The sequence below is a fragment of the Notechis scutatus genome, chromosome 6 (genome assembly GCF_049901735.1).
Source record: "Notechis scutatus isolate UNSWTSFEM ecotype Mainland chromosome 6, rNotScu1.2, whole genome shotgun sequence".
Lineage (NCBI taxonomy): Eukaryota > Metazoa > Chordata > Lepidosauria > Squamata > Elapidae > Notechis > Notechis scutatus.
The window spans coordinates 14,457,744-14,485,202 of NC_142014.1; the positions used below are offsets into that span (position 1 = coordinate 14,457,744).

A 27,459-nucleotide genomic window follows, 5' to 3' on the forward strand; every position below is an offset into this window, starting at 1 on the left:
TGGAAGCTTTGGCATTCAGACAAATCAGCCATCAATAGAAACAGAGTAAACTGTATTTATGCACCATCCAAAAGACACAGTAAGAAAGCTAAGAAGGAAACAAAATGAAGAGAATGCATCCTCCCTTAGCAGTCAACATCCAGATAAATGGGGATTAACAGCAGGCAAACAATCAAGCAGAACACAATCAAGGAGAGAAGCAACCTAGAATTAAGGAGAAAATTTTCGGAGTTAGAACAATTCATCAGTGGAACAACCTGCCTCCAGAAGTTGTACATGCCCCAACACTGGAAGTTTTTAAGAAGAGATTGGAAAACCATTTGTCTGAAATGGTTTAGGGTTTCCTGTCTAAGCAGGGGGTTGGACTAGAAGACCTCCAAGGTCCCTTCCAACTCTGTTATTCTATTTTATTCCAGCACAACACTCAAGGAACTACCACATCTCTACCAGTAGCTGCCAGGGCAAGCTACTGTATATAAACAGAGTAGCAAGCAAGTCACAACACTGAGGATGTTACCTAGTTGCATCATGAAACATCTGTAAGCAAACAACTAAGTTCAGAGACCACCAGGGACTCCACAGCATTAAGATGTCCTTGGGGTTGTTTTTCTTTGTTTTCCAAAGGATAATTCAGCTACATCTGCTGAAATTTTAACCTGCTTTCTCAAAGTCACTTACTCCAGTTGTGTGATCAGTGATTTGACTGCACTGGGTTAAATTATTCTATTTAATGTTCTATTTTAATCAGTGTTTATGTGTGCTACAGAAACAACGCAGGGCCTACAGAGACAAATAACCGAACAAAAATAAAGAGTGGAAGAAGGTGTGTCTCCACTTACTGGAGTAGTTAACCACGAGGGCCCCAAATTTAGTTGTGGTTTCCTCATGCCAACCTCTCACGCCTCCCTGAATATTACATCTTTACAGTAGCATTTAAGAGGGCCACCCCTGTGGCACCTGTGTGACTTTTCTTGTACTGAGATATAAAAAAGAAACCCAAGTCTCCCTCTTGGGATTTCTTTCTTGATTTTTAAGAATGAATGATATGTTTAAGTTCTATTCCCAGGGAAACTAAAAAACATAGGGAAAACGAGTTTGGCGAGCCTGCGCCACCCTCTTCCCTCTTCTTGTGACATCTCTCCTTCTTTAGATTTGCATAGGATCTTCCATTTGATCTGGGGTGGCATTCCCATGATCTCTTTGAGTCTTGGGGGTGCTGGGGGAAGAGAAGAGGTGGAAATGGGAGTCGGAAACACGTGGAAGGAAGGAAGACCCAGCTTGGGGAAAGCAAAGTAGCGTTGCAACGGAGCAACTCTTTTCTCTTTGAACGACGAAGGCCGGGCGGGGAGGCTTGGATTCCGATGGCAAAGGGCTTCTCCCGGCTTCTCTTTCTTCCTCCTCCTCTGCTCAGCCGCCCCATTCATCTCCTTTCGCTCCCTCCTCCTCCTCCTCCATCTCCTCAGCGTCGTCTGTTGGCCTCGTCCCTCCCTCTCCTCCCTTTTCCCTCCCCCGGTCTCCTCCCCGTCGGCTCCGTTTCGCTCCTCCACTTCCAGCTGTAACTCAGTCGCCGCTGCTGCCGCCGCCGTCGTCGCCGGCTCCGGAAAATGTCTGAGCGAGGCGGCTTCTATAAGCAGGATTTGAATAAAACCGTGTGGGAGGTTCCTCAGCGCTACCAGCACTTGACTCCGGTGGGCTCGGGGGCTTACGGCTCCGTGTGGTAAGTGGCCGGAGGAGGAGGAGGAGGAGGAGAGGGGTGGAAAAGCAAGCGGGGCAGGTGCCGGGATGCGCCCTTTGGGCATCTCTATCCGGGGGCGGGAGGAGTGAGGAGGATCCCCGGGCTTTGAGTAACCACTCCTCTCCCCCCCCCTTCCGCACCCTCCATTTAGGAACTAACAATGCCGGAACGGCTTAACTCGCTAGAAACACCCACACCCACCCACACACATACACACACACACCCCAAACCCACGGCCTGTCTTGTGCTGGGCGTGTGTGGAGCTGGAGAGGACGCGCACAATGGGAACACCCACAGCCGCGCAAAGGCTCCGGTGGCTTCTGAAGTAGACCCCGGTTTGCCTACGACGGAATAATGGACGGGGTGAGGGGGGGAGGCCGTCGCCACCGGCAGGTAGCAAGGCCGACTTGTGTTAAAAACAACCACCACCAAAAAAAAAAAAACCGCGTTCCTCCTTCCCCCGGGAGGGGATGGGGAGAAAGGAGGCCACTTAGTGCTTAAGTTCACACAACAGGCCAACATTCGGTTTGAATTTTGCCTGAGCTGTATATGTGTTTGGGTGGGTGGGTGGGGGAGGGAGGGAGAGATTGCCCGCCTGGGGTCCGTTTGGGGAGAGGTGGGGGTGGGGTGGGGGCTTCCTTTCGTTTGCGACCCCTCTCCCACCACCACCACGGGTTAGTTTGTATGGTTCACCGACTTGTACAAACCCGGCAAGTGGGTTACAAGTTCAAGGCAGGCGGGGGAATTTGGGTGGCGATGCAGCACACTGAATTACAGGCCTAGATAATGTGCCAGGGAGGGACGCCTGGATAGACTGATTTGCTTGGTGGAGTGTCTGACTTAATAATAAAAAGGCAAAAGAGGATAGGATGGGATGTATAGTAGTGATATACAGATATACGTAAGGATTAAGTGTGCCTATGGCATAAAATAAGGATGAAGAGGAGGTCTCACAAACTGTTGAAAGATGAAAATGTTTTTAATTGTTTCCTGTCTTTTTCTTTCTATTTTCTTCTTCCTTTCTTCTTTCTCTCTCTTACATTTATGTATGTGTTGTGGGTCTGTTTTAATTGTAAAATCAATAAAATTTATTTAAAAAAACAAAACAAAAAACAAGTGTTTATTCTGTCGCTGATGGCTTGCAGGAAGCAATAGGCCAAAAGGAGAGAGAGAGAGAGAGACTTGGAAGGGATGGGGTGTCAATTCATAGAACCTGATGATATTTATTGATAGTGTATATCAAAATAATTATTTTATTTTGGGGGAATCAAAAAGAGGCCCTGGAAAATGCTCTTGGAAAAGAATTGCAAGTAATGAGGCAGATATGGAGCAGGGCTTTTAATAAAGTCGTGGGACCTTTTTCAGGCAAACATCAAGAGTCCATCGTCTTTTGTCTGGAGCAGGTGTAGGCAGAGCCTGAGTGTGTATGGGGGTGGTGTGCAAAAGGTGTGCAGTGCAATGGGCTTTTGTTTGTCTTGCTTGTTGCTCTGAATTGTGCAGCCCAGTGGGTTTGTGTTCAGATTCCTGTCTCTTCCCTGCCCCCACTGGGCTCTCACAATGCAATTCAGCCTGGAATTCTTCCCAGGTTGCTAAGGGTAACCCCAGACCATGCCAGCTACTGAAAGAGATTTCCCCAAGCTATTTTTAAAGACCTTCCTTCCTTCTGCACTGAACTGCAACCTGGGATAGGACTTGGAGTTGGGGGGTGCTTTTCTTCCTACAGCTATTCAGGTCAAATCCGAAGTGCTGTTTTAGAACCTGCTAAGCAATATTTTGGGGTGATGCACCAACCACTCTACAGAGAATTGAGCAACCCCATTTCTCCAGATTGTATGTCAAACAATTGTTATCTTTCCCCTTTATGTGTCACCTGATTGCTATGTATCATGTGGTGTTCCTTTGGGTTAACTGTTATTCAAGTAATTAAAAATTATGCATCAAGGTTTATGTTATTTGTGTTTGTTTAATTCGACCTCACGCTAAAAGGCCATGTTTAAACAAATCTGTAGATGAGAAATCAGTTGATGGAAAAGTAAACCAAGGCATGTGACTTGGACTGGCTGATAGAAGGAAGGAAGAATATACATGAAAGAAAAAAATATATAACCTTAGATTTGTTTGTTTTCTTTTGTGCAGTAGAGTTTGGGAGTAAATAGGACAAGTTTTCAATGTGAAAGGAATTTATGTTCGAGCCAGTGCTATTTAACATTAAAAATATGTTTGTAGTTGTCCTGAGCAGTAAGGCAGCCAAGTTTCTGAATGTCACCAAATAATTCTAAAGTGAATTTTAAAAGAGCTGGCCAAAAACTGCAGATATATAATCACTTTAAGTTGGGTGTATGACTAGCAGAACAGCAAACAAGATTCAGTGCACTGAAGTACAAGGAGAGATACTGGGGACCAAAGTGAAAAAAGTACTTTTAGCTATACCCTAATGAAATTCTGTAATTATCCAGAAGAGTTATTTGTAGGGGATAATGCTAAAGTTCATTTTATATGATAGTTTATGTAATGATTTATAAAAATGATGAATGACCTGTCTAGGCAGAATTTTGTCTTAATTGGCCAGCAGCAGTGTCAAGACAGATCATTAGTTCACAAGATTTTATTACAAATATTTGGAACTTGTCACAGGATATATTTAATTGGTATGAGCTAAGTTAGTTTGAGAAGACAAATAGAACATAGTTGGAAAATTGGCTCATCGCTGTTTGCTTAAACAGTGAAATGGATCTTTCATGTTCAAAGGCAGGAAATGAACTCCTATGGACATAAAATGATCAGGGATAGGTATTTTTATGTCTTGCCTCAGAAATTCCCAGAGAATTTGGCTGACCATTTTGGAAACATGGACGGACAGTCAGATTATAAGAGATTTTTTACCCAAAGGTGCTTTTTTTTTCAAAAGGCAACTGGATTTTGTTTTTTCTTGAAGACATTTCACTTCTCATTCTTGGATGAGAAATTTCGAGGGTCAAAAAAGTCAAGTTGCCTTTTGAAAAACATCTTTGGGACAACCATGACCTGGATGATTGAGTATCTCCATAGACATTTCACTCTCTTTTACTTTTATTAAGCTTTGATGAACTTTACGGAGGATTGAAATGTGTTCCATAACTGCCTAGTGTTGATTTTGATACAACTGTTGCTGAGATTATTCAAGTCACTACCAATATTTGCTGAGAAAGCAATAGCAAACTTCTGCATTCTTTTTTAAAGAAATCTGCTAGGATGTATCTGTGTGGTCACAAGAACTGAGATGAGTGCAAGGAGATCTTCAGCCATGTTTCTATTGTGGTTTAAATAGTCCCTTGTAAATGCTTCCTTTACATTCTAGTATGTAACATGGCCAATTACTAAGAGTCAGTATAGTGTAAAGTTCAGGAGTTGGACCAGACCTGAGAAAGGCAGGTTCAAATCCACCTATAGTTATTGAAGCTCACTGGAAAACTTTGGACCAACAATTACTTTTCAGACCGGACTTCCTGAACAGTTATGATTGTGAGGAAAATTGAAGGAGACAATGGTCTTTGTGCCACCATGCCCTCTTAGAGGGAAGGAAGGATTTGCATCTAATGAATTAAATCAGAGTGATTTTCAGGCAGCTTCAAGTAAAAGAATAATTTGATCACATGAATAGGAAGCTGATGAAAGCTGAAAGATCTGGCTGTCTGTGGTAGTAAGTGCCATTATTCATTCAGATGGCATCTGCATTTTCTGTCTTTCAGGGGAAAAACAGATCTTTAAGCAATGAACAGCTTGTGCCTTAATTGATTAAATCAGTGGAGGTGTGAAAGTTGATATACATTATTTCTGAGAAATGTAACTTTGTAATAGTAAAATAATTGACACACACACACACACACACACACACACACACACACACACACACTAAAAAAGAACTGTCAAGGCCTGTGGGGAGAGAGAGAGAGAGAGATCCTGAACCATCCAAGATAAAAGTCCATTTGTAAGTATGACTATACAAAAGGCTCTGCTCATCTCTCTTAAGAGGTAGGATGTGTAATTGTGTCTCAGCAGATAAAGAAATAACCAAGCATATTCTTAGTATGAAGAGGAATCATAAAGCCACTGAATCCTCTCTTCGGGCCTTGGCAAATTAAATTAAATAATCCATAAGGATCATTCCAAAGCCAGCTTGGGCATTTTTAAAATTGTACAAAGAACACCTGAATATTGAGCTTCAACCTAGGTTAGAGGTGAGCAACTTGGAAGAATACAAAAACATGTTCAGGGTGATAGAATCCACAAAGTGTGGGAGAGACACATCATCCTCAAAGGTGATGGTGCAGTTTTCTCCAGACTGAACATACCTCTTTTAATCATCCTGAATGCTCTTTTCTGGACATGCTCCAGTTTGTCCATGTCTTTCTCAAAATGGGATATCCAGAACTGGACATAATATTCTAAGTGCAGTCTGATATGGACTAGAGAAGAAGGATATCTTCTCTTCGTCTTAATACTCTAGATTTAGATTTAACTCAACTGAGTTCACCTTATCTGAGATTAGCTCACTGGAAAAGGCATTCATATGTCTTCTTCATACCAGCTGAACCTTTGTACCCCACAAAACAGTTGCTAATGAGGTACAGTTCCCTTTGTTTAAATGTCAACCACTTAGAAATGATCTCACTGTGATCACAAATTTCTTAAGCACATTTATTCATATCTGATGCTATTGAGTGATCTGATGCTTTGGACAGTGTTAGAAGAAATGCTATACAATCATAAGAAAATAGAGTGTATTTGCAGGTAGACTGTCCAAACATTGATTATTATTATTTTTCTTCCTTTCCACTCTTGCCAGTGATTTTGCAGAGTCATTGCACAATTTAATTTCTGAGAAGCTAGTGTAGCAATGTATCAATATCGAGAATTATTCCGACAACTGCTTTAGAGATTCTACTGGTAAAAGTGGTAAGAAGAATGACTTTTTTCTGTTCTACATTGGCTACTTTATGTTAGTTTGCTTATCTCATATTGCTAATTTTGTCATGTTTGTACAACATGCGGATCCTGGCAGAAGAGATTTATAAAAGAGATGACTCATTAAAAAAAACATACAAAACTGTCAGTTGAAACAATACTAGTAGTCCTCAACTTACAATAATTCATTTGGTGACTGTTCAAAGTTAAAACTGAAGAAAGTGACTTATGACTGTTTTTCACACTTACGATCATTGCAGCATTCCCCATGGTCACGTGATTAAAATTTGGACACTTGGCAAGTGACTCATCTTTTATGACGGTTGTAGTGTCCCAGGGGTCATATGATTATTTTTTGGTCTCTTAATTGAACCATTCTATTTGCCCATAATTTGGGTTGTTCACAAAGAAGGTTTTCCATTCTTCCTTAGGAGACACATCATGCTGTAGGAAAATGCTTTCTTTTGAACTATGTTGCTCAGAAATTATGCAAACTTTCTATTTACATTCAACTCTTCATCAAATGATTTAAAATGTATTTGATTCTCAGTTGCATATAAAAGGATTGCTATTTGATTGCAGCTAATTAGAGATTCTATTATCAAAATCCTGTATGGTTGGACTATATTTCTCTGTGAATTTCATCTTCACATGACTTGTTCTTGGAGCAATTATTGCTTTGAAAGATTTCTAGTTTGCACTTCCCCTTCTAGTATCCATATTGCCAATTCATGTTTATTCTGCCATTTTATGCCTAATGCATATCTCTTGAGGTGGAATGTTATCATTTTTCTTAGCATCTATCCTGCACGCTTACAGGGTCCATTTATTTTTGCAGTGTACTTACTTAGTTTTTGTAGTGAAGCTAATCAGTGCATGATGAGGAGGGTTGGCTTGTTTACCAGTTGATACTAATTTGGACTGAACAGGAATGAATGACTAGCTCATGGCCAATATCCATACTTAGGAGAGGACTAGAATCTATATCTCCTTCCTCCTTGTCCAGCACCATAACCAATTTACCAGGTTTGACTGTTTTTTAAGTGAATTTAAAATTCTTACATATAGTAAATTATTATGGATTTGTGTAGTGATCTTAAAATCCAAACATATTCATTTAAAATCAGTATTAGTGGCCATCATCCAGATGACTTCTGCAAATATGGACAAAACCAAAGTGAAGCAGACAGATTCAGGATCTTAGACTGAAAATACTGCATTAGAAACTAGATCCATATCTTTCTTTAGGCATGAAGCGCCGGCTTCTCCTCATGGTTTTTGCAAGGACCCAGGGAGATTTATGAAGGTAGTCCTCCACTTACAGCCACATTTGAAGTTACATTGTTAAATGGTACGGTCATTCAATGAGGCATCATATGAAAACCACCCAATTTTATAACCTTTTTCTGCTGTGAGTGTTTAAGTGAGACATCACATGACTGCAATTTGCAAACTTCAATTCAGACTTCCTTGTCAAGATTTTGCTCATCGGAAGCCAGATGGGAAACGGAGATCAAGTATTAACCGAACACTGAAATGAGTTCTAGATCACAATCACATGACTGACACTAATAAGTGCTAACACTGGTTTGAAGTCATATTTTTCAGTGCCCTTGTTACTTTGAACAGTCATTAAATGAACGGTGACTTGTATTGCTCTCAGCCCCCTGAGAGATGACCCCCAAAATAATATTTTCTATCTTTGGCAGTCCATCAACTTCCTAGTCCCTCACTTCTCTGACCTTTATTTTCAGATTAAAGGTTCTGGTAGCTCAGGCAACTTCTCTGAGTGATAACATTCATCAATAAAAATTTGTTCCCATCAATAATAATTTGTTCCCAGCTATAAGAATGTTTAATACAAGTTTATGCAGTTTCTGAACAGCATGTATGTAGTGTTTGGTTGAGGTTAATGTTGCTAATTAGTATAACAAGTCTATGGCTTATATGCGGTTCAGATATGATTAGTGACTGACCTTGGTTGTATTTTTGGATACTCTCTGAACTCAGATAGAATCCTTTTTGTAATTGTGGGTAAAGATTCTACAATTACCTAGGAAGTGTTAAGTCATCTTCAGACTTTGTTGTCATGTTTTCAAGTGGGGGATAGTGTGTTGTGCTGTGTATGCATTAACTACCTTGGAAGGGACTAATGATCGAGTATAAAAGATAATTGATGATCATTCACTTGGTTGTGAATAACCTTCTGTGAAAAACTTCATAATAGTGGGAAAATAAAATAAATGACAGTATTATAATTTTCACACTGAGGAATATCATTCTTCATAACAAAACAATCACATATGGCGGGGTGGGAACCCTTCATTACAGCAATCCTAAAGGCTTTCTGACCTAGCCAGGTCTTAGCAGCTTCTCTAAATGATTCCAGGATTGGTGCTTGTCTAACCTTGGATGGATTTTTGTTCCAAAGAAGAAGAGGGGCAATGCGGAAGGCCTCCTTATGGCCCTTAATATGGCTCCTTCAAAAATGGAATTTAAAAAGTGTTCCCCTTCCTAAATTCAATGGGTAGGCAGCGACTTTTGGGCACCCAGATTCTGAGCCATGGAGGGGTTTAAAGTTATAACTGGCACCTGAAAGCCAGCTAACAGCTGGTACATTCATGCAATAATGGGCACCCAAACCCAGTTGAGTTGCAGTATTCTAAAGGAGCTGTACCTTCTTGATGGTCTTCAGTAGCAGTTTCATGTACAGTGGATTGCAATAATCCAATTGAGAAATGACCAAGGCATGAATGACAAGAGCAGGCTTGCTATAATTCAGTAATAGTTTCAATAGGTACACAAGATGAGCCGTGCTCTGCCCTATTTAGTCTTTAGCTGTACATTATTTTGAATAGGAGCTGTTAGTCCAAGAACTTGTTATGAACTTGTGCAGTCCAAGGAGGAATGACACATTCAGAACCAAAGATGGAATATTGCTGGTCTCCGTTGACAATCTGTTTCTGGTTTTTGCATTCAGAACTAATTTATGTAAAACATAAACATTATTTAATTCCCCACTGATTTCCCACATACAGCAACAAAACACCAAAACATTTTTGAAACTATATTTTCATATTTATCTTTGAAAAAAAATCTAGTATGCTACATTGGTGTTACAGGAAAATACCACTTCCTCACAATCCGTATCAGATAAACAAATGTCCTAATATGACATCAAAATTTTGCTTTTCTTAAGGTATAGAAACATTTCTGTGAATTCCAGCATAGAACTTGAATGACATAGTATTTTAGCTCGAGTTTCAGTACAAAGAATGTGTTTGTTATCTGTCCTTCACGTCAGCAAATTCTCTGTTTCCATTTTATAGAATTCTTGGGATGCACAAAAATTTTCTTTCTTTCTTGTTAGCAACAGAAGCTTTTCTTGAAAGCGTTACTTGTGAACTAAAAACTGTTTTTAGATACTGCAAGTTTCTGTGAAACAAAGAATTGCCTCAATGTAACAACTGTAAAGCCATAAAAACAATTCTAAGGTCTGGTTTTTTGGGGAGAGGGGGCTTTGAACTGATGAATGGTAGCATTACAATCACATGTTTACAAATTGAAGTTGAGCAAATCTGTTACTTCTTTGTAACTGCCTTCTGTGACATTGTATTCTCTAGATCAGGGGTGTCCAACCTTGGCCCCTTGAAGCCTGGCGGACTTCAACTCCCAGAATTCCCCAGCCAGCTGGCTGGGGAATTCTGGGAGTTGAAGTCCGCCAGGCTTCAAGGGGCCAAGGTTGGACACCCCTGATCTAAATGCTGAGCCACAACCCCTTAACTAGAGAGACTGAATTGAAGAATGTCATTGAGATCCTCCTGGATTTTTTCCCCCCTTTTGTTCTGCACAACGGAATATGGAGAATGGGTGTAGCTACAATTTATTTTCCAAGAAAAGAGAAATCTTTCCAAAGAGGCTGTAGTGATATTCCCAACCTTGGCTTGTTTTTCCTCTTAAAACTAGGGCAACAGCAAAATAATAGGAGAAGATCTGTGTCTAGAGACATATCACATCCAAGCCCTTATTAAGCCAAGGAATCAAACCATGACAATGGCATATGGGAAGAATCTGAGCAGTTTGCAATACAGAGAGATAGACTTTTAAGTTTTCACCAGACTTCCTCCCCAACACCCCTATTTAGCTTGTCATACAGGAAAGTTGTTTTGTTTTCATTTAACTTTCTTAATAGGTCTATTATGTGCCCAGTCCTTAAAATTCTGCTGGTAAACTTGTATGCAGTGACTGAACTAATGTTTCCTTGGATATTTAGTTTTTGGGGATGTGCTAGTAACATTTTGAACTGGAGCGTGTGCTGAGTCTTCTCTAATGAAACTAGATAGATGAAGAAGTAGTTTCCAAAATAAATAGTAAAAATTGCGCTTTGATTTGGTTTAGTCAGGCTTGGCTTCAGTGTGAATTATGTTATTGAGCCTAATAAAACTCCTTGTGCACAGCTCTGGGGATGAAACCAACGAATGGGACCTTAGCGTGGAAACTCTTATCAGGCATCATGTAGCTTAGTCATGGCCAGCTGGAAAACTCTAAAGTTTCACTAAATTCTGTAGAGTTCATCTCTCAAATACAGAGCTGAAGTCATAGATGTATCCACATAGTTTTTTTTTCTGGGAAGTGGCTTGCTTTTGCCTTTTCCCACAAAGTGGTTTTTCTCCCTTCAATTTTCCAGTCTCCTTCAGCATCTTGATATCTCCCTTACAAGTAGTAAGCAGGTGCAACATGTGTCAACTTCTAAACTAAGACAGGGTCACTTTAGTGCAGTGGTCCCCAACCACCGGGCCCCGGACTGGTACCAGTCCGTGGATCATTTTGTACCGGGCCGCCTATTTTGCTTGGGCGCCGCCATCTTGTTTTGACGGTGCTTGAGAAAGTGCTTCCGGGTGAGCTTGTCGGTCGTCGGTTGTTGGAAAGCGGCGTTTGGGTGCTGAAGGAATCCTCGCACCTTAGTTTCGTCGAGGGGGGGGGCGGCTTCGAACGAAGAGCCATCCCGATGGCGGTGGGGTCTCGCGTTACTCAGGAGGAGATTAAGAAAGAGCCCGAAAAGCCCATCGACTGCGAGAAGGTACAAAGGAGGAGTTGAAGGTGGCGGGGAGAAGCGGGGGACGGCTGGCTGACCGGTCGCTCGGCTCACCTTGCTTTGGTCATGCGTGCTGATGCCGGTACCGGTCCGTGGATCATTTTGTGATGCCGGTACCAGGCCGTGGTACAAAAAAGGTTGGGGGCCACTGCTTTAGTGCTATTACATGCTGATATTGTCAAAAACAAAAGATAGATGGGATTATTAATTAAGGAACTGAATAGTTGGCTATTTATCATTAAATCTTTATTAAAGGTAACTTTGTGTTTAGGAAATGAACTTCACAGAATTTAGTGAAACTTTTGAGTTTTTTAGCTTCCATGATCAATCAAGTTACATGATGCTTGATAAGACTTTCCATAGTAAAGCCCTATTCATTAGTTTTATCCCCAAGGCTGTGCACAAGGCATTTTATTATGCTCAGTAACATAATTCACATTGGAATTAGCAAAATGTTTTACAATCCCCCGGGCATAAAAAGAGGAAGAGGGTTTGGGAGGAGAAAATTAGAAAACAGTGTTTGGAATGCAGAACTGTGCAAAAAGACTTTCATGGGAACAACTTCATCAACAAATAAAACACTCACTTTTAAGTAGTTCCACTCAATTGCTTCAGATTCTTTCCTCATTTTTCTTTCTCTCACATGCTTTTGATTCAAGGACATGCTTCTGAAAATCAACCTTGGGAAGGGGGTTGCCAGTACAAAAATAATAGCAAAGGCGTTCCATGTGACAATAAACTAATCAGAATTTTGTTACATTTCTTTATGGCAGGGCTCCCAACCCTCGGGTTGCGGCCTATTACTGGGCCTTGAGCTGTTCGGAACTGGGCCATGGAAATGGTGGGCGAAGAGGCACGCACATTCCCACTTGCACGAGCCTCATGTGAGCACATGCGCACATGCTCCATTTTTGCAAGAAGTGGTTACGCATGCCTGCTGCTTGCATAAATGGAGCTGCACATGCAACTCTCTCACACGTCTTGCCAGAAGGTTGGGGAATTCTCATCACTTGCACCATTCAAGATACAATGTTGATATAGATAGATAGATAGATAGATAGATAGATTGCTTTATAGATAGGATATACTTGCCTCCCCAATAGGAATGCCATAATTAAAAATTCAAGATAGCGTAGGAAGTACTTGTTGCACAATATGCATTAGATAGATAGATAGATAGATAGATAGATAGATAGATAGATAGATAGATAGATAGGATAATAGATAGATAGATAGATAGATAGATAGATAGATAGATAGATAGATAGATAGATAGATAGATAGATAGACAGACAGACAGACAGACAGACAGACAGACAGACAGATGGAGGGGAGAGAGAGATCTGCTTGCAGTATTATTTAAAAAAAAACAGTTGAAGAAAGGCAATTCAAAAATAGGCTGTAAATTTTCTTAAAGCTTGTTACTGACATAATTCTTTGAGAGTGCTCTGCACCAAAGACTATTCCTGGAAGCTTCTTGCTTTTAGTCTCTGTTGTTCTAATTGAACCCCAAAGTGTTTGACCAGGAATCCCCTAGCCTTACGAAAGCTAGAGTAAGACAGTGAGAGAGATTTCCAGGGATTTGTAATGAACAATCAAAGTGACTTTTTCAAAGCTTTTCAGGCTGGTTGGGACTATGCTTGAGTGCCAACATTTTGGATTTCAAATCCTTTCTGTTTCCCTTTCTGTATCAGGCTAACCCCTCTTTCCCCCTACCCCTCCTTCTCCCTCTCCCTCCCTCTTCCTCTCCCCTGTGTGCGCGCGCACACACGTGTTCTATATCGCCTAAAAGAAATATGGAAAGTTTCATCAGCTCACTATGTTTCTGTCCTGTTTGTTATTACTTCGCATCTACTGGGAATCTAAGCAGGCCGATACAAAGGAACTACCTGTTTCTTTTTTTTGGCAGCACACTCACTCACCCGCATGCAATCCCTTTATACTTTCCAGCATAGAATTCCTGGATTTTTGCAGCAGAATAAATTACTCAATGCAATGCTTCATTAAATCTCAATGTCCAACACATACAAACCCCACCTTTACTAGGTGGGTTAGCAACATATATTTTAATAGAACTTTAAATGTTCAAATGGTGAAATATCAGTCTCTGCCAAGATACGTAACATTTGGTGTAGCATATATAGTTGAGTTCTAAGCATGACAGGTCGCTTGAATGAAGCAAATGTGCACAGGACCAATATTCCTAGTCTTGATTGTTTTGCTTTTGGGTTGCATTGGGTGATGACAGTGGCTATTATTGCTTGCAAGGAAGAAAGATTCTGAATCACGCACGGTTAACTTAAATGATCAAAGCCTTGTGCATTTATTGTGAAAGCTTGTTTGCTGAGAGTGGCGCCTGAAGCAATCTTTTATAGCATGGTAAATTGGTATATTTTAATTAATGATGTACATTAGAGGGTTCCATTACAGCATATCAATATTTGGCAGGCATAATTAGCATTTGATATATCTAGACAGGGTGGCAGACTCTCTCTAATGAATAGAGGCTCCAATCCGTTCACCAGGGGCCCAGAATTCAGATCTTGATGCTCCCAAGGCAACCTTGCCTTGAAGACAGGGAGCCGAATTAAGGAGAGTGATTCTCTTGTGTATTTGTCAAGGTAGATGGAAAAGAGGTATCACTCGAGGATAATCCTTCAGTGGTTATTACAAAAAACACAACATTTGCTTTGTGTCAAAGGTCGTTGTTACAAAATAATGAAAGACAAAACTTGGAATAGTTCCCAAAAGGAGGAAGCATCACTAAGGTTCACATATCAGAAATGTTTTAGCTTTACTTCAGATATTCAGGACTGTTCTGTGAAAATGCAATCGGAACAGGAGAACCTGGGAACAGTTCAGTTTTTTTTTCTTTAAGTATTTTGTTCCTGCAAGATTAACTTGGGGAACGTTTATAAAGAGTTGCTGTTGCCCCTATATGAATTAAGGTTTCTCTGATTCTGAACTGGAGCCGCTGGCTACATTCAAGTGATTGTCCCTTCCTGCATACATTTTTGTTTGCCTTTTACAACAGGGGTCCCCAACCACCGGTCCCCGGACCGGTACCGGTCCGTGGATCATTTTTTACCGGGCCGCAAAGCTTGGGCACTGCCATCTTGTTTTGACGGCGCTTCTGGGTTTTCGGTTGCTTCCGGGTTTTTGGTTGGAACGTGCTTCCGGGTTTTCAGTTGGAAAGCGGCGTTTGGGTGCTCGCGCCTTAGTTTCGTCGAAGGGGGGGGGAGGCTTCGAACAAAGAGCCGTCCCGATGGCGGTGGAGTCTCGCGTTACTCAGGTACTGGTCCGTGGAAGAATAAATAATCATGAAACCGGTCCCTGGTTCAAAAAAGGTTGGGGGCCACTGTTTTACAACTTTGAGTGAGTGGTTACGTGCCATCAAGTCACTTTTGGCTCCCTGTGGCCACCTAGAGTTTCTCCATGATAATGAATTCCCAAACCTGGTCTTTCAGGTCTTCCAACAATGTAACTGAGTTCCATTGTAACTGAGTTCATCCACTTTCCTGCTGGTCATCCTCTCTCCTTCCACTTTTCCCAATATTAGAACTTTCTCCAGAGTGCCAGTTCTTCAAAGGACATGTCTGAATTAGGATGTCTGAGCCAGTCGTTTGTGCCCCAACTGAGAACTCAGGCTTGATTTGTTTGATGATCCAATCATCTGTTTTCTTAGCTGCCATGGTATTCTCACACTTTTTTAACACCAAAGTTCAAAAGCGTCAATACTCTTCTGTCCTGTTTCTTCAAAGTCCAATTTTGCTTCCAAAATGGCTTGCAGAGTTGGGATCTTTGTAGGTGCAGCATCTCAATAAATCCAAAAACTTCGTGGCTGCTTTACCAAGTACTAATCTGGAATATATGGCTTGACTACTTGTTCTTTGACTGTTGACCTAAATGGCAGAAGCTATCAAACATTTTACCAACCTTCCTTCCTTCAAGAGGTCTGCCTCTTGAGATAGATAGATAGATAGATAGATAGATAGATAGATAGATAGATAGATAGATAGATTTATTGGCCAAGTGTGATTGGACACACAAGGAATTTGTCTTGGTGTAAATACTCTCAGTATACATATATATTAAATTATATTAAATTTGAATCCCATTTTATATTAAATATAAATTATATTAAATTTGAATCCCATTTTTTCACCATGTTCCTTAATTTTTATTGCTAGAGCCTGCAGATCCTTTGGGGTTTTGCTATTAGGATAGTGTTATCAGCATAGTGCAAACTATTGACATTTTTTTCCCTTTCAGTGTTAAAACCATGGTCATTTTCTTCCAGTCCATCTTCCCTTAATATATATTCAGTATGTAAGTTGAATAAACAAGGGAGAATATACAGCCTTGTCATATTCTATTGCTATGTTAGAGCTAATCTGTTTTACCTTGTTTTTTCCATATTGTGGTTTTCTAATGTGTATATAAGTTTCTCATGGAGGCAAGTTACATGAAGATGATGAGTGTTTATGACAGATGGATAGGTGGTATGCTGATTTGCCTACCTGTTACAAAGTTTGCAGATATCCTGTGCTATCTCAATCAACTTTAGATGGTCCTGGGGAAGAGATAATGCTTGTGGTTCATTCCCTCCCTGAGAACAGAAAAATAAAACTTTATTTTAGTTTGTATGTGTTTTGCTTTGCTTTGCTTTGCTTTGACTAATCACTGACAAAAATAAATATCAGTCTATCTATCTAGATAGCTAAGTAGCAGATTGTATTATAGAACTGCTCAGGTAACACTTTAAGGAATGCTACAAAGAGATTTAGATTCACAAGACATCGGGGAATGTTTTGGGAGAAGTTGAACCTGTAGAGGAGATGCTGGTCCTAAAATGGAAAACATGAAAGGGAAATTTTAAAACAGATCTGTAGGAGAAATCCAGTCGGTCCTGGCCAACAATTTTGTCAGTGATGGAGTTGGTGTCCATACCAAAATATAATAATGATGATGCTGATTCTTGGTTGATACCTAGGATGCTGGCAGCAACCCGTATCAACCATCAGTGACAGGCAGTGATATTTAGGATACATTTTTAAATGTTCGGTTGACTGAGTTTCATGTTTAATGAATAAAAGAGATAATAATAGAATGAGACAATCATTCCTGAGTACAGATTTGACCTGAATACAGGAAAGAATTGAGGTGGGAGAGATGTTCCTTAAGAAAGCACTGGAAGATCAGATTCCTGTGAATCTGATTATTACATATTATTACATATTACAGTTGATCCTGAGAGAATACAAGGAATTAGGAATGCATGCAGAGGAGAAGTTATTGTAACAACTGGAAGTTTCAGTTATCTGGGAATAGATTGGGGGCATTCATGCATGGATCATGACAAAGAAGCCAGACTGTTAAATAATTGTAAGTGATTGTGACTTAGAATAGTCTTGGAACCAGTTAGAAGGGAAAGAACTGTACGCTTAATTCTAAGTGGTGTCCAGGATCTGCTGTGAGATGCAGCTGCTGGAAACTGATTCTAATGTTCTTAGATACAGCAACCACACAAATAAAAAAGTGCTAGTAAGGTCCAACATTGATGACTAAGCTGGGAAGCATTTCAGAATGAGAAAACTGGTGTGTGTGGTGGTGGGGGAAATGCACCAAAGGGGAAAAGTGAAGAGACTCGTTTCACTTGATAGTGCCTGAAGGTTCATTAAAACCATAGTAACTAATTCTCTGCCAGACCGTACTCTGCGTTAGAAGAACAGATCAACCAAATGGAGGAATAGGCTAACATGGCTTCCTGGGAAGCCATAACAGTTAAGAAGTCATCCTTCCAGATAAGGAAAAATTGTAAGGAAAAAAAAGGAGCCCAAACTCTGATCAACACCCTTCCCTCCAAACATAAGCGATGATAAGGACTGCAGAAATAACATTTGAAGAACATATGGCAAAAACTATTAAAGGAAACAAGAATAATTTCTTTGCATATATTTGAAAATGAGCAAGAGAACAGCTGGGCTGTTGGAGGACAAAGAAGTGAAATGGATGTTTTAAGAGATTATGAAAATTGCAGAGAACCTCAGTGAGTTCTTTTTGCCTCTATCTTTACTGCAGAGGATACAGAATAGGTACCTGGCTTTCTGTTCTCAGGGAGGAAAGAGAAACAGCAAATTGAGGTAACAAGATAAGCTATTTCATGACACCTCAATTGAATGCACTATAACCAATCACCAGTTTCTGATGATGTCTGCTTTTAAACTGAAATTGCTGATCTCTTTATACAAATATGTAATATCTTACTGAAATTAATTGTGGTGCTTTAGAACTGGAAGCTAGTAAGGGATAACACATAACAGATAATCAGAAGGGTCCTTGTAGGTCATCTAGTCTAGCCCACCCACCCCCCAAAGCAGGAGACCTTACACCATTTCTGACAGATGGCAGTCCAGTCTCTTCTTGAAAGTCTCAAGTGATGACACTCCCACAACTTCCAAGGGCAAGCTGTTCCATTGGCTGATTGTTCTCACTGTCAGAAAGTTTATTAACCTTATTATTTTAAGTTTATTTACCTTATTATATTACCTATTTACCTTATTATTTTAGTTTATTAAAATCTCTCCTTGTTCAGTTTCCATCCATTATCCCTTGTCTGCTTTCAGGTGGTTTAGAAAAAAGCTTGACCCCTCCTCTCTGTGGCAACCCCTCAAATATTGGAAGACTGCTATCATGTCTCCCCTGGTCCTTCTCTTCACTACACTAGCCATGCCCAGTTCCTGCAACTGTTCATTGTATGTTTTAGTCTCCAGTCCCCTAACCATCCTAGTTGCTCTTCTCTGTACTTTTTTATAATGTGACCAAAACTGGATGCAGTACTCTAGGTGTGGTCTTACTAAGGCTTTATAGAGTGGTATTAGTACCTTCCCTTGATCTTGATTGTATCCCTCTGTTAATGCAATTTAGGATTGCATTAGCTTTTTTGGCGGCTGCTGTACACTGCTGGCTCATATTTAGCTGGTTGTCCACTAAGACTCCAAGATCCCTCTCACAGTTACTGCTATTGAGCCTGGTTTCACCTGGATCCAGAGGAATTCCGGAAAATTTCTTTTCTATGTGTTTGAGGCAGATTGATAGAAAGGCATATTGTAGAATTGCAGCTTCATTGCTGGTTAAGTAGCATAATTATATATGGGTGTTTAATGATAACAATGTGCAAAATGAAATTAAGTTCAAATAAAGATGCATTTTCATGAAAGGAGTGAACAGCCATAACTGTTTGAAAATAGATCTCAAATAAATTGCTGGTTTCAGTTTGAAATGTGAAAATAAAGTGAAACATTTGAGATGAATTTTAAAATATATTTTGATTGTGTTTCAGTTCAGCATATGATACCAAAACAAGGCAGAAGGTGGCAGTGAAAAAGCTTTCAAGACCTTTCCAGTCCCTTATTCATGCTCGAAGGACTTACCGGGAGCTTAGATTACTCAAGCACATGAAACATGAAAATGTGAGTGGAAAGATTGTGTTATGTAAACCTCCAGTAGAAATGGCAATTTGTCTTTTGTTCAGTTTTACTGAAGCAGTAATCAGAAAATCCCACATTCATATAGAAGGATAACATATCCTGAACACTTGTTATGTTGTTGTGTATCCTCAGTTAACCTTACATTCAAGTGAAGATCAGCTTTGTGGTTCTAATAGAACAGGGATGTCAAACTCAAAGCCCTGGGGGCTGAATCCCCTTAGATCTGCTTACATCTGGCCCATGGGGCTGCCCTGGAAATAGTGAAGGACTGGCCCGTGGTGCTTCTGCCAGCGAAAACAGGCTCCCGAGCTCCGTTTTCAGCAGTCACAGCTTCCTGCAGCTCTCTGCCAGTGGGAATGGAGCTCCATTTTCACTGGCAGAGGGTTGCAGGAGGCCGTAGCCACTGAAAACGGAGATTGGGAGCTCCATTTTCACTGGCAGAGGGTTGCAGGAGGCCGTAGCCACTGAAAACGGAGATTGGGAGCCCATTTTCTCTGGCAGAGTGCTTAAGCCACCCCGGGTGCCCCTGACATGAGTGATGTTGAGTTGGCCACACACACCCTGCCCCCCCCACCCCCCCAAGGTCAAACACAACCCTGATGCAGCCCTCAATGAGTTTGACACCCCTGTGATAGAAGCAGGCTTTAACAGGTCTGAGCAGTTTGATTCAGGTAACCTTTTAGTGTTCATTTTAAGAGGACTGGAATGGATATTGGTAAATGAATGAAGAATAAAGATGTATTACGTTTCGTTTTCAATCTTTTTTCTACCCAGAACTCTGGCTTTAAATTATTTTGGGCAGTTTACAGTCATAGCATTAAAGATATTTTTAAAGTTATTCCTGCAAAATAATTGCAGCAAAAATGCATATATTTTAGTGTTTTGGTGAAGGCTGAATTTTGAGACACAAATGCAGGTGGGAAAATGCATTGACCAGCAATGTAGAACCTTTTTTACATGACTAATCATTCAAATTGTACCACGCGCACAAAAAAATCAGTTTATTTATAATGTAAGATCAAATAGCCTAATTGATATACAGGGATTCACTTGAAAGGTTTTATTTCATTAAGTTTTTTTTTCTTTCTTAAGAAAGAGCTGAGTTTGCTTTGCAATAATTAGAGAGTACAGAACTAGTTCAGTTATAATAGCCCTAATAATTTCAATAAAGGGTGTGTCTCATATATTCGCTTCTTTCTTTTGGTCCTTTCACACCTATTTTTCAGAAGACCTGGTTAAATTTGTCTGTTCCATCCAATCTTGAAAAGCCAGGATGGTGCATACATATCATAGTTTTATTGCAAATTAAGAGTGACAAACCAGAATAAAACTTAATTTGGGCAGAGATTGTGATATAGAACAGAGTGCCATTTTTCCCCCCCAGGTTGAATCTTCGCCAAATCAAAAAGGAGTATATATGTTTACAGTAAAGGTATCCACAATGCTGGTTCTGTCTTTATCCTGCCCTATAAATTGATATTTTCATGTTTTGCTCTATTATTAAATGCTTTTTTTTAAAGGTAAAGGAAAGATGTTGACTTATTTGAAGCATGATAGGACGTAGGTAGACATAGTAATGAACAGGTAGATACTTCTTAAAAACCTGTTCCTGAGTTGGGAACAATCTGAATCTGTGCTATGAGAAGAAGAAAATCGGTCCTAATTAACCTGTTAAGTACAAATACACTCTTAGCAATTAGAATTCAGCAGTTATATACAACTGATATTGTTGACTAAACTATTCCAAACCTCTGTTTCTGGTCTCCATTGTCTTTGTCTAGCAATCTGCAAATATAGAGTGTAAAATCCTGTAGTATCTTATGCATTTCATGAGATAAAATAGAAATTCTTTTTTTTGTTTCAGGTTATAGGATTACTAGATGTTTTTACACCTGCAGCATCAATAGACAATTTCAACGAAGTGTAAGTAAAGTTTGAAATAAAATTGATAGTTGGCAATTTACTGGGATGGGAAGTATTGGCATTAGGTAACCAAAATCAAATGTTTATAAGTAGAATTAATTTCAGTGATATAATGAAATATGTGATCAACTTTTTCTGTTGCATTTGTCAAATTTCATAATATTTAATTTTGATGAAGTACACCTATAGGAATACAGTTTCTGGTATGAAAAACGTTAAAAGGGGTTTTGGCTTGCTACTAGAAGGAGGATGTTGTAAGATTAATCATCTTTTTGTTTAATCTTCTTTTGTAAGGGCAGTAATTTTAAATGTTTTTAAAGGAATGTTAAATGGATTAAGATGCTTAAGAAAATAATTCACTTAGAGCATCTTAGTAACTAGCTAGTTTATTATCACAATATTTATTATTTTGTTAAGTTGATTAGCTTTTAGCATGCTACAGTATTTCTTGTTTTTGCCACAGAAAACCCACCTGGTTATCCCTCTGAGAAATGTTACAATGCTGTAATAAACTAAAAAGAAAATAGGTTACTTTAGGCATGTTTGTATAGCATTGTTTGCATTCCAAGGCTTATTGAGACACTAACAAACACACGTTAGTTCCTTTTTTTCTTCATTTCATCGGCTATGAATTAAAGTCATTCACAGCCCGTAATGAGTCTCAAACAGTTTGTAAATAGTCCCATGGAAGTCTGCCAAAATGCATCTGATAAGCACACACCTTTATCTTCCTTGAAATGCTGCCAACGACTAAATTTCCAATTAGTTATACAAGGCCAAACGGAGCACAAATTCAACACAGATCTTCAGGTTTCAAACTGATCAGTACGAACAAAATTGCTTCCTGAAAAGGTTCCTGTTCATTTGCTCCTCCTTTATGTCTTATGGGGGGGGCCAATCACCTCCAAGCCTTACTCCTGAGTCGCTCCTTTTGTCTTAACTGTTCTTGCCTTCTGGCAGCTCTGTGCATGCATGCACTGGTAACAGGCTCCCGCTGTTCCTCTGCCTTGCTGCTGTCGGATTCTGGAGGCTCTGGAGTCAGCACATAACTCCTAGACGGCCCTGGCTTGGATGCAGAACCCTCGTCTAAGTCTTCCCCAGACTCCCAAACTGGCCCATGTTCCTCCCTACTGTTGGACTCTGCTGCCAGCTCCGCAGGCTGCTGGCGGACCACAACACTCTATCCCCATAAATCATTTTAAAGCTGGCTCTGCAATTGACTTCATTCCTGCTGGCCTTGGAATGATAATTTTTTACCTTAATAATAATAATAATAATAATAATAATAATAATAATAATAATAATAATAATAATAAACTGTAGAAGAAGAAAAATGAAGTTTGAATGACTATGTGAATCAAAGAAAACAACATTATAAAAACAGGAAAAAAGGCAGAATATAAGAAAAAACAGCTGGATGACAGATGGAATGGATGGAAAACCAAAGCTTTGCATGGACAGCACTTGAAAAACATTGAAGGAAAATGTGATAACAACTTGACATGGGCATGGATTAAGATGGGAACTATCAAGAAAGAAACGGAAGGTTTTATACTTACTGCTCAAGAACAAGCACTACAAACTAATACCATGAAAGCAAAGATACAAAAAAAATACTGACAATCCAAACTGCCGACTTTGCAATGACAACGTTGAAACTGTTTCACATTTAATATGTGAGTGCAGCAAAATCGCACAAACTGATTACAAAGCTAGACATAGCTGAGTTGTTAAACTAATCCACTGGTCATTATGTAGAAAATACGACTTACCTGTATCCAAAAAGTCATGGGAATCTAAAGTGGAAAAAGTTGTCGAAAATGAGAAGCTGAAGATCTTGTGGGACTTTTGAATACAGACAGATTGTCATTTGGAACACAACACGGCAGGTATCACAGTTGTCAAAAACCCAAATGTATAATGTATTGATATCACTGTACCAGGAGACGCCAGAGTTGAAAAAAAAGAACTGGGAAAAAATCACAAAATATCGCAACCTGGCCATCAAAACTATGTGATTATGGATGAAACTTGGTACCATGTCCAAGAATTTTATAAAACACATTAAGAAATTGCATTCCCCTGCAATTATAGCAGCAGAACTACAAAAAACTGTGCTACTCGGAACATTGTATATTTTAAGAAGATACTTGGTTGATACCTAGGAGGCTGGCAGCAACCCGTATCAACCATTAGCGCTAGTCACTGGTATTTTTGATACATTTTTAAATGCTCAGTTGACTGAGTTTCATGTTTAATAAATAAAAGAGATAATAAAAAAACCCCTCTTCTTGTTGCTGCCAAGAAATGTCCTTGTACCTTCAGTGCTTTCAGTAAAAAGTATGCATTTGGCCATTTTGAAAATGTCTGAGCCGTTAGTATGAAATAAAAGCTGTCTGACCAGCAAGTTGTCATTCTTAAGCAACAATGAGAGCATGATACCATGGTTTTACTGCTAGATTTTTCCAGCAGTGGTAGCCATGGGTGTATATTGAATTGATTCTGACCCACGCTTTGTCAAACGTAATTAAACACAAATTTGTTTTAAAAGCAAAACCTGTTTTATTGCAATGCTGGGAATTACTGTCATTCCCTGCTAGAACTAATTGTAAACAGTTCCCCAAGATAAGCACACGCCTTTCAGTGCTGTCGAATGCTGCCAAAAACAGAAGTATCCAAATTAATTATAACAGAAACCAACCGAATTACAAAAAAAAAAAAAAAAAACAACCAGAGTACACAGAGCTTCAAAGAGGACTCTGAATCTATCAAACTACTTTGCTTCCTGCAAAGCTTTCGTCATTGAGGTCTGACTTTTATCCCTTATGGGAGGGGCAATCACCTCCCAGCCTTACTCCTGAGTCACCCCTTCTGCTTCAGCTGTTCTCTGGGCACATGCACACTGGGAACGGCTCCCCTGGGTCCTCTGTTTTGCTGCTGCCAGGCTCTGAAGGCAGCGCCTCACTCCCAGATGGTCCTGGCCCCGTCCCTGCATCAGATGCAGAGCCCTCGTCCAAACACTCTCAAGACTCCCTGACTGGTCTCCTTTCTTCCTCGCTGTCCGACTCCGCTGCCATCTGCAGAGGCTGCCGGTGAACCACAACAAGCCACTGCGTTAGGTGGAACTAGAGAAAGAGCAACAGCTTGTTTGACCCAGAAGCTAGGGTGGTCTGAGGCAAGAGTTTGCTACATGCTAGTTACATAAGCAGGAAACAAATAACCTAGCCAATTTATTTCCCAGTACAGGAGTTGTGAAATGGAGTAAAAGGTGGGGTTTGCCTGTAAGAGTGCCTTGTAAACTCTGCTAGTAACCAACAATGTTGAATAGGGGAAGGCAAGAATTCCTATGAATGATAAAATATTTGTATCCTAAAACTCATGAAGTTGGATCCATGCAGTTGCCATTTGTGGAGTATGAATTGAGAAGCTCCATGGAAATATCAGTAGTCTGTTCATTTGAGTCTCAGAGCAGAATCTCCATTGGTGGGACATACTTAACTCAAGCAGTAAATTACTTCCAATAGTATATACTATAATGGTTTTCTTTTCTGAGCCAAGATTGGGATATGTCTTGAAAGGATCACTAGGAATCCATAGCCCAGTACTTTATACAACTAGAGTATTGATTAGTAGTCCCTTGCTGGGATTAATAAATAAATAATACCTTGACATTTTATTCTCCTAGATCAGCGGTCCGCCATCTTTTTGGCACTAGCGGGATGGGTCCATGGAGGCACAATTATTCCACATACTGGGGGTGGTGGAGGTTTTGGGCTCGCTCGACCACTGCTTACCTCCAGCTGTTCCTAACAGTCCATGGACCAGTACTGGTCCGTGGCCCGGTGTTGGGGGACCTCTGTCCTAGATGATCCAACGTATATTTTCCAATATTTCCTGATAAGAGCAGTGGGAAATTTATGGCTATCCAGATACATATTTCTGGAATCTAATTTCCGTCATATCTGATGACGGTTTTCAATACTAGGTTAGAGAGGAATTGGAATTGGTACCTTTGCTTTGAGGTAACCTTTCCTTTTTGAAGCAGTTTCTTAGAGGTGAGGGAGGTTACACTCTTCCTTGCCTTTGTCCTTCTCTTGTGTACTATTGGCTTAAACTTCCACCAAAATCTGTAGCCAGAAGCCTCCTTCTCACAGGGGAATATCTTCTTTTCATCAGAAGTGAACCATTGAATCTTGATTTCACGGTTGTGTTTAATTACCCCTAATTTCCTTCTATCAATTAAGATTTCTGATTTGGCCATTAATCGGTCCCTAGTTGTATCAAATGCTTGTAAGATTCACAGCCTGGAAATTTAAATTGTACTAGTGAAATACATACAGTTATAATAAAGTTTTCAAAGCAAATTTAAAAGCAATTATGGTTGAAAAATGATTAAGTCTATAAAACCATTAAGGCTGTAATTAAAAAAAAAAAACCTATTAAGACTGTGAACTCACTGAGGATTACTCTGCAGTTGGCAAGGAATTGCACTGTAAATGTCTTCATAATCTTGGTTTTGATTTGCAGGTATCTTGTCACCAATTTAATGGGTGCTGACTTGAACAATATAGTGAAGTGTCAAAAATTGACAGATGACCATATACAGTTTCTTATATATCAGTTACTTCGAGGACTAAAGGTAAAAGCCACGGGAACATTTAATTTATTTATTTAAAAGTATTTGTAATTCACTGCAATCCAGTAGGATTTTGGACAGTCCACCACACCATATATTCAAAGCAAAAGCAAGATTACAAAGTTCATATAACAAACAATAACAATCATCAGTTGAAATCTTATGAATGAAGGAGAATATACATGTCCCAGGATAATGCTGCAGGATCCAATCTGGGTCGGTCACTGGCACCACTAGAGAGGGGTTCCTTGAAGATTGTTTCCCTCATCAGCTGGTAATGGTGACCAACTCAGATTGGATCCTGCAATTGAAATCTTACACATTATAGATACCGTTTAGAGAAACTAAACTGAAGACCAAATACTTTCTGACTGATTTTTGAAGATGTCTGTAGAGTAGGATCCACCTGCCCTGCTGGTGGGAGAATATTTCATAAAACTGAAGTAAAAGTGACTGTCTCGGTAACGCTGGAATTTTTTCTTGGCTGGAACATTTTTCTTCTTTGTGCTGTCCTTATTGTTTACAGCTACAAGTAATACTAGACTTACAACCATTTGGACTTATGGCCGTTTTTCACCATTATAATAATTGCAGCATCCCCATAGTCATACAATCAAAATTTCTGCGCCTTGGCAACTGGCCTGTATTTATGTTGATTGCAGTATCCTGGGGTCATGTGATCAATCACCTTTTGTGACTTTCTAACAAGTAAAGTCAATGGGGAAGCCAGATTTACTGAACAACCATGTTACTAACTGAACAACTTCAGTGATAACAACTGGCGAGAAAGGTGGGGACAAAACTCACTTAACAACTGTCTTGCTTAGCATGAGAAATTTGGAGCCCAATTGTGGTCATAAGTCAAGGACTACCCTGTATAGGTTTTTTTAAAAAAAAATTTGGAAGGAATTGAGAATACATCTTTCAGTTGGTAAATTTTAACCTCAGTGTGTAAGCTGACACCCAATGAATAAATAGTCACACTTATTTACTTGAGATCCTCCTTACAGCAAGAATGTTGAATCAGATATTGTATGGTTTTTATTTCAAGGGATGGTGGCTATTTATCTTTGATTTACAAAATTAAATTAATTACACTGCAGTGCTGTTTCTTGCAGATTTCAGGGTTAATGATCCAGTTCGGAAAGATATTGAATGCGAAGTCTGCCATTTCAACACTACTTTATCAATTAATTGATTAAACAAACTTGTTTTGATTTATTTGATTTGTCAATCGCTTACAAAATAATAGGTGTAAGTATAAACATGAGTAAGAATACAGAAAATAGGTATGATTAAATGGGGACAATAGGACAGGGACGGGAGGCACAATGGTGCAATTATGCACTTGCATAACTCTCCGTCTACCAGAAGGAATTCCTGGGAGCAAACAGACTAAAATTACAATACTCTAAAAATAAAAAGACCATTTAATACAATAAAACTCACATTTATCTATCAACCACTATGCCAGCTCCATCAACTTCCTGGCCCCATTGGCTTGAGAAAAAGCCAAGTGTTCATTGCATTCCTGGAGGCCCACAGAGTCAGGATCATGCATATCTCCTGTCTCCCTTACACAGCAACTCTGGGCAGTTTCTAAATGAGATATAGAGAGAAGAGAGAAAGGGAGGGA

At 39.7% G+C, this 27,459-nt stretch overlaps 1 protein-coding gene across 1 annotated transcript in view; it reads left to right on the forward strand.

Moving 5' to 3' along the window:
- The first annotated feature begins 1,129 nt into the window (after nucleotides 1-1,129).
- Nucleotides 1,130-27,459, forward strand: part of MAPK11 (mitogen-activated protein kinase 11) — a 41,664-nt gene continuing 15,334 nt past the window's right edge. The window contains exons 1-4 of the mRNA XM_026669039.2: nucleotides 1,130-1,717; nucleotides 19,117-19,246; nucleotides 21,129-21,187; nucleotides 25,715-25,826. Coding sequence (XP_026524824.1) covers nucleotides 1,605-1,717; nucleotides 19,117-19,246; nucleotides 21,129-21,187; nucleotides 25,715-25,826 — 414 coding nt within the window. The 5' untranslated portion in view covers nucleotides 1,130-1,604. The remainder of the gene's footprint in view (nucleotides 1,718-19,116; nucleotides 19,247-21,128; nucleotides 21,188-25,714; nucleotides 25,827-27,459) is intronic.